Below are 8,587 nucleotides of genomic sequence, written 5' to 3' on the forward strand. Positions count from 1 at the left end.
TACAAGACGGAAAAAAAGGGTCGAGGTGGGATGAACGGACTCTCCCGGAAAAAGGACGAACAGAGAGCCTTAGAGATCGGTTTCTTAACGAGTAAACGAAAGCAGCACCTCAATTCTCACCTCGAAAAATCACTAAAATGACCACACTTTTATCATTATTACAATACCACATAAATTACTTTACTACTATACTGTTATTAAAGCAAAGGATGTACTATATATATTTTCCTCGCCATTCTTTTAACTTTTGTTCTTAGCTGTAAAAATAAAAGTATGTTGCCAAAGAATAACTGAAAATAACTTTAGATTATAGAAAAAAAATATTTGGACACTAGACATGCTATTTAAAACGAGGGAAAAATATAAACAGAGGCATATATTTTCACCTCTTCTTAATGTTTGTTCTTCACTGTATAAGAAAAACAGTAAATGGCCAACGAATAGACAAACATAACTTTAAATTAGAGAAAAAATAAACGGATACTAAGACATGCCACACCCAGGAGTAAAAAAAAATAGATATAAGTGGTGCTTCACGTAAGGCAAACATTTTCAACCTTTATTAATCTTTGTTTACTGAAAAAAAAAATATATAAGACCAAAGAATACTTGAACATAACCTTAAATTAGAGAGTAAAACAAAAAGTAATTGGACATCGAGACATGACACGCCCAAGACCAGGGAAAAAATAAACAGTTCTTCAAGAGAGGGATAGATCGTTATCTTTTATTAGTCTTTCTTCACTGTAAAGAAAAAAAATATATATGGCCAAAGAATACTGGAACACAACCTTAAATTAGCGAAAAAAATGATCTTTATCTTTTATTAGTCTTTCTTCACTGTAAAGAAAAAATGTATATATGGCCAAAGAATACTGGAACACAACCTTAAATTAGCGAAAAAAATGATCTTTATCTTTTACTAGTCTTTCTTCACTGTAAAGAGAAAAAATATATCTTTATCTTTTATTAGTCTTTCTTCACTGTAAAGAGAAAAAATATATATATGGCCAAAGAATACTTCAACACAACCTTAAATTAGAGGAAAAAATAATTGGTCTTTGATGCCTGCCACGCCCACGACCAAGAAAAATATAAATAGTTCTTCATGTGCGGCAAAAGCTTTGATAAGAAAATAAACACCGAAGAGAAGCAAGACGAGCAGAAGCTGACCTGACAAGCTTATCCTCGCCGCCACAGACAGCCCTTCACACGCCACAGACAGCCCTTCACACGCCAAAGAGACACCACTTCACACGCCACAGACAGCACTTCACACGCCACAGACAGCACTTCACACGCCACAGACAGCACTTCACACGCCTCAGACAGCACTTCCCACGTACACACAGCACTTCACACGCCACATATACCACTTCACACGCCACAGACAGCACTTCACACGTATACAGACAGCACTTCACACGCCACTGACAGCACTTCACACGTACACAGACAGCACATCACACGCCACAGACAGCACTTCACACGCCACTGACAGCACTTCACACGTACACAGACAGCACATCACACGCCACAGACAGCACTTCACACGCCACAGACAGCACTTCACACGCCACAGACAGCACTTCACACGCCACAGACAGCACTTCACACGCCACAGACAGCACTTCACACGCCACAGACAGCACTTCACACGTACACAGACAGCACTTCACACGTACACAGACAGCACTTCACACGCCACAGACAGCACTTCACACGTACACAGACAGCACTTCACACGCCACAGACAGCACTTCACACGTACACAGACAGCACTTCACACGCCACAGACAGCACTTCACACGCCACAGACAGCACTTCACACGCCACATACAGCACTTCACACGCCACAGACAGCACTTCACACGCCACAGACAGCACTTCACACGCCACAGACAGCACTTCACACGCCACAGACAGCACTTCACACGCCACAGACAGCACTTCACACGTACACAGACAGCACTTCACACGTACACAGACAGCACTTCACACGCCACAGACAGCACTTCACACGTACACAGACAGCACTTCACACGTACACAGACAGCACTTCACACGTACACAGACAGCACTTCACACGCCACAGACAGCACTTCACACGACACAGACAGCATTTCACACGTACACAGACAGCACTTCACACGCCAAAAACAGCACTTCACACGTACACAGACAGCACTTCACACGCCACGGACAGCACTTCACACGTACACAGACAGCACTTCACACGCCACAGACAGCACTTCACACGTACACAGACAGCACTTCACACGTACACAGACAGCACTTCACACGTACACAGACAGCACTTCACACGTACACAGACAGCACTTCACACGTACACAGACAGCACTTCACACGTACACAGACAGCACTTCACACGACCACAGACAGCACTTCACACGTCCACAGACAGCACTTCACACGTATACAGACAGCACTTCACACGCCACAGACAACACTCCACACGTACACAGACAGCACTTCACACGTACACAGACAGCACTTCACACGTACACAGACAGCACTTCACACGCCACACAGCCCTTCACACGACACAGACAGCACTTCACACGTACACAGACAGCACTTCACACGTACACAGACAGCACTTCACACGTACATAGACAAGGACTTCATACGTACCCATCCGAGACAGTTTTGCTTGATGATAACAGAGTGAGGAATATGTATGGCAGGAAAAGAGAAGGAAGCAAGGTTACAAATATGAGTTAAATCGCTTTTGCCGACGCCGAAATGAGCTCTCTCCTGTTGCTTCATCTTGCTCAACTTCATCTTTACCTGTTTTAGTTTGTTCTTCTTGGTGTACCTGTTCACACCAATTATATTTATCTTTGCTTTTATCTGCTTATCTATCAACTTTATTGACGGCTTAAATAGGCTGCTTATCTCTCTTGGTTCCATTTGCTTTTCTTTTTTATCAGTGTTTGTTCTTGCCTCTCTGATTTTTTCTTTCTTCTCTATCCTCACTTTTATCTTCTCGACTCGTTCCCTCAGTCTTTGCTTTTATATATTCTTCTATCCCGTCCATTGCTCCCACTGGTGTCTTCCTTGCACTTCTCCTTTTTAAATTGGTATCCTCTATTTTTTTTCTATTCCCTGTCTTAATGTCTTTTTTCATCCCCTTCTTCCCTTCCTTTCTTTTTGTTCACCTTGTCACTTGTTTTCATGAATATCCCTTTCCCCCACTCCCTCGTTCCCATGATCTCTTCCTTAATCTAAACACAAATCCTATCCACTCATCGTCCTCAGCCTCCACTCATCCATCACCCACCATTTGCTCGTAACACTCTCACCGCCTCTCATCCACTATCCATACATCAATTACAACATCCACAAATCCTATCCACTCATCGTCCTCCACCTCCTATTACCTATCTCTATTACCTCCTCCTCCTCCTGTTTCTAGGCTTCTCTTCCCTAACAATCATTCCCTGTCCCTCCTTTCCCCGACTGCCTCACTTCCTCATTCACACCCTGTACCTCCCTCGTTTCCCTCCCATTCATTCTAACTACCCTTCTCTCCTCTCATTGTGCTTCCCGTCTACTCGTTCCATTCCCTTTTCTCCTCCATCCCCCCGCCCCCCTTCCCTCCCTCCCCTACCGGTCCATACCACAGTGACACGCCGAATAGACTTGAATTAATCTATGACAACTTTCCGCTGGCTACAAAGCTCCTCGCCGCCTCGCTGGCCTTTCCCACACATGTTGGTGAAAAGTCTTGTAATGCAGGAGGGTGATGTAGACGAGTTTTATTATTTTATTTTACGGAAAGGTTGACAAATGAAAGGCCACATGAAAGAGGTTTAGAGAAAAAAGAAAAAAAAAAAGGTTTGTAAAGCAGATGTCAAATAAAGTTAAATTCAGTTCTAGAGGTACTGAGATGCTCCCTCCAGTAACTCATGAATGGCTTTTTTTTTTTACTACTGTACATATTTTTTTCTTATTTTTCATTTCGCGAGGTATCTGCCGAAGCATTAGTTTTAATCAAGTATGCTCTTCACTGAATTTTGAACTATTTTCTTCTTAAAAATTAAAATATATGTACTACTAACCTTTGCAACATCTACCTTTTACTCATGCTGTGGGGTTTAAAGTGTAACGAGTCTTCTTTATCTCGGAGCTTTTGGTTATGGAAGTAATAAAAACTTAAATCACATAAAACAGCTATCTAGAAATAACAGCTGTGTTGGTCTATCGTAAATACATATTTCAGCGGCGTAACTCATCACCGCCTGCTTAAGACATTACCTGTGCACTAATTATAATTCACATCATCCAACGTTACTTACGACATAATCTCTGAAGCCTGTGAGTTAATATACACCTTTTTTTTTTAGCTAACTCAACACGCAACCTGTAGACTAGTATGCTTTCCCACTTTCAGAATCCGTCTTGCAAGAACACTCTCAGCATACCTGTATATAGCAGAGGAGTATAATGTATTGATAAGCCATTTGAGAATAGTATACATTGTTCCAACCTTCATAATCTATCTCTTAACACAACAGAATACCGCCTGCCTACACACATTTTCATACTGGCATATATCTTAAAAACAACAACTGTGAAAATCTTACCTGCACACTGACATAATCTTACACCTTGTATGTTTGTCTGTCTGTCTGTGTCTGTTTGTCTCTCTGTCTGTCTGTTTGTCTCTCTGTCTCTGTCTCGCTGCCTCTCTGTCTCGCTGTCTCTCTGCTTCTCTGCCCCTCTGCCTCTCTCTCTCCACTTTTAATCGACCAGAACGCAGCCTGTCCACACACTTTACTCATAGTTGTATATATCTTAAAAAAAAAACAATGAAAACCTTACTTGCACACTGACATACTCTTCCACCTTTCCACTTTCTTAATACCACTTTTAATCCACCATAACACTACCTGTCCGCACACTTTACTAATAGTTGTATGTCTTTAAAAAAAATCAAAGCATTACTTATTCACTGGCAGGTTCGTCCTTACCATCCTTCCCACCTTCATAATTTCTCTTTTTAACCCAACCGAGCACCGCCTGTCCACACACACACACACACACACACACACACACACACACACACACACACACACCTCTTGCGTCGCGTGGAGGCAGCATCTCTTCATCCTGCTTATCTCGTCTTCATTCACCCTGTCACCCTGCCGCCCCGGACCCACGTAAATATTTCTGGGCATGTTTTCACCCTTTATAAGCTTATCAAGACACCTCCACCTCCTCACCCCCATCCCTTACCTGTATACCTCAGCCTCCCCCCTCTCTCTCGACCTCTCTTTCTCTCCTCTTTTAGCACCTTCAACACAACCGTCACCTCGTTTTCTTTCGTTTTTTTCTTTATATTATTTTTTTTCTTTCTTGCTGTGAGTTGGGAAAGGTATGGATGGCTTAGGAATGCCGAATATGTATGTATGTGTTTATGCATGTATGTATGTATGAATGTGCAAAGGTTTATGTAGATGTTTCTTAGTGTTGCACCGCCCATTCTCACCTGCCCAACACACACCTTTCCCTGTCCACTGCCCATCCCCCACCCTCCACTTCCTTCCCTTCCCAGGCCACCAACACTCATCCATCATCCCACATTTGCCTCTAACACCATAACGCCACAAACACTCCCCACCTTCCTCTCACCTCAACTCACAGTCCATCCTCCACCGTCCACTTCCTTCCATTCCCAGCTCAGCAACACTCATCCATCAGCCCATCTCTTACATCTTCCCTTCTCGCAACACACCACAGTCACTACTCATCGTCCTCTTCCTTCAACTTACAGCCCACTCACTGCCCACCACCACCCAATGTCCACCTTCCTCTACCCACTGCTTAATCCACAGCGCTCTCTGCTCTTCCACTCTGCTAACTAACATTCATCCCTCACCCACTGTTTCCCTCTTATTCCCTACCGCCCCAACCACTGCCTGTCATGCGCCATCCACAGACCGACTACATCATCCACAACTCCCAACCACTCATCGCCCTCCGCCTCCACTCATCCATCACCCATCATTTGCTTTTAACACTAACCACCGCCTGTCATCCGCCATCCACAGCCCAATTACAACATCCATAAATCCTATCCACTCATCGTCCTCCACCTCCACTCATCCATCACCCACCATTTGCTTTTAACACTCTAAATCACCGCCTGTCATCCGCCATCCACAATCCAACTACATCATCCGCAACTTCCAACCACTTAGCGCACTTCACCTCCAGTCATCCATCACCCACCACTTTCCTGACTCCCTAACCCCCAAACCACTGCCTGTCATCCACCATCCACAGCCCAACTATATCATCCACGACTCAAGACCACTCATCGTTCTCTACTTCCAATCATCCATCACCCACCTGCAACATCCTAACACCACAGTCACCCCAAGGGCCCTCATCCATCACCCACCACTCACCCTCAACACCCTGCCGCCCACCTAGTCACCGCCCACCGCCCACATCTGCCAAGACCTCCAGCTATTTTTGTTCTTGTAAATTAAAACAAGATATGAATTGGTTACTGGTTACGTTAAGGGTTATCGAAGCGCATGTAATCAAACGAGAGCATGACCTGTTATCTCCCTCCAAATTACAAACATCCAAGGTGCTTTAATAAGAAGATAAAGCTTGACAAGGCAGTAATTTATTAGCACTCGAGTTTTCGATCCAAGCTTTATCGAAATACCAAAGTTTAGGGGTAAGTAAGGTCAAGTTCGTGTATCTCTTTAATTGGAGAGGATTTGATGTTAACTCCTGCTCGTCAAACCTTCACCTGTCACCTGCCGCGTGTACAGGTAACATGACGGTAATTAGTGACTGGCTTCAGGTGTGTCTCGCTAGTCCTAACCCATTACCAGGTTCCACAAAGCCTATGTATTACAACCCTCCTGTCCTTATTCGTAACCTCGCTCCTTCCCATACTAGCCTCGTCCCTTTCTTCCCCATATGCCTCTCCATCCCTCTGGCTCTCTCTTCTTTAACCATTAACTTTACATCTTCCTTCTCCACCTTGTCTTCTGGGTTCTTATCTACTTCTTTCTACTTTTATAATTTTCGTCCTTATCCCTCTGTTTTTCTTCAATAGCTCTTTCTTTCACCTTGTCCCTCTGGCTCTCTCCACCTTAGACACCTTTACTCTCCATGCACCTCGTCGTTCTTATCTATTCCTATTAATTTCTTCCTATTCGTCACTCTGTTATTTTTTTTCAGTAGCTTCTCCTCTCAGCTTGTCCTCTAATCTAACTCTTCCATAATCACAACCTTTTTTACTCACAAGGATACAAGGAGACTACAAGAGGCCAGACGGTTCACACCTGGTACCTCCTGAAGACGGGCTAATCACTAACTTCGCCTCTCGTCTTTCTTCATACTTTCTTCTTCCCTTTTGCTGATGCTTTCTATACCTCGGCTTACTCCTCACACCCCTTCCTGGTATGTCAATCCTTCCTCCACATTACCTCCCGATACCCCGCCCAATCACAACCTCTTATCCGCCCCACCACACACCCACCACGCCCCACACATCCCTCAAGCCTTCACCGCTCCCTCCCCATCACATAATCTTCCCAGCCACGCCTTCCTCACCCCATCACCACCAAAATCACCACCCCTCCCGCCCTCCCCCGCCACGTTGCACCCCCCTCCCTCTCGCCCCCCCCTCCCCCATCGTCGCATCCTCTTCAGCACCACACCTTCCTCGCCCCCCGCTGAGCCTCGTCGGTTTTTGTGGCGGCGGCTAATTGGTGATTACACGGCGTGGGCGCGGGAAACCATCGGACCCGGGCGATGCTTCCCGATTAGCTCAGTCATTCTCTCACTTATCTCGCTGAACACGGTTTTGTCATCAGCGGTGAGCATCAGTGTGTGTCCGGGGCGCCTCCTCCGTCCGCTCAGGTGTGTGGCTGCCGGCCCGCCCCGCCCTGAGCACCGGGCCGCGGGGGACAGGTGGGCATGATCCGGACCAGCAAAGCGTTTCAGATTTTCATGTATGAGTGACGTCGGAAAAAAAAATAACTCATATAACTTATTAACCCATTAGATGCGGATTTCCTACAAGAAGACATCACCAAGCAATAGGAATGGAACAAAAAGTGTCTGCTATAATTCAATGAAGAAAAATGTAAAGTCATGCATTTTGGGAGGGGATATCCAGGGGAAACACTCCACTATCCACCACAGAGGCAAAGAAAGACCTGGAACTATATGTTTTGAGGATACCAGTGAAGGCGAAATCCGTGCCAATCGCAGCGAACGGGTTAAACTGTCTTGTGTGGGAAATCTTTCTGTGAGGGAATGATTTTTTTTTTCTAATTTCCTTATTCGTAAAAGCAAAGAATTGATTAATTAACCGACATATCCGTAGGCATCTATACGAAACGGAACAGCTGGGACGCGACAGCTGTGCCTATACAGCATACATTGGCTCCACGTTCACTGATAAAACGTTGTGCCTAATACATAATTTGTGATTGAACTTATCTTAATTCCTGTGTTTCGTATACTACAACAAAAGTAAAAAAAATATAATTAAACATTATAATAGAAAACAGTGAAGTAATTGAACCTT

General features: G+C 44.6%; 1 protein-coding gene across 1 annotated transcript; it reads left to right on the forward strand.

Moving 5' to 3' along the window:
- The first annotated feature begins 1,064 nt into the window (after window positions 1–1,064).
- On the forward strand, window positions 1,065–6,462 carry LOC127003911 (histidine-rich glycoprotein-like). Its single transcript, XM_050871015.1, has 3 exons — window positions 1,065–1,115; window positions 1,266–2,606; window positions 6,313–6,462. The coding sequence occupies exons 1-3, from the start codon at window positions 1,065–1,067 to the stop codon at window positions 6,460–6,462; spliced, it is 1,542 nt and encodes a 513-aa protein (XP_050726972.1).
- Window positions 6,463–8,587: the final 2,125 nt, after the last annotated feature.

Source organism: Eriocheir sinensis, chromosome 26 (assembly GCF_024679095.1).
Source record: "Eriocheir sinensis breed Jianghai 21 chromosome 26, ASM2467909v1, whole genome shotgun sequence".
Taxonomy (NCBI): domain Eukaryota; kingdom Metazoa; phylum Arthropoda; class Malacostraca; order Decapoda; family Varunidae; genus Eriocheir; species Eriocheir sinensis.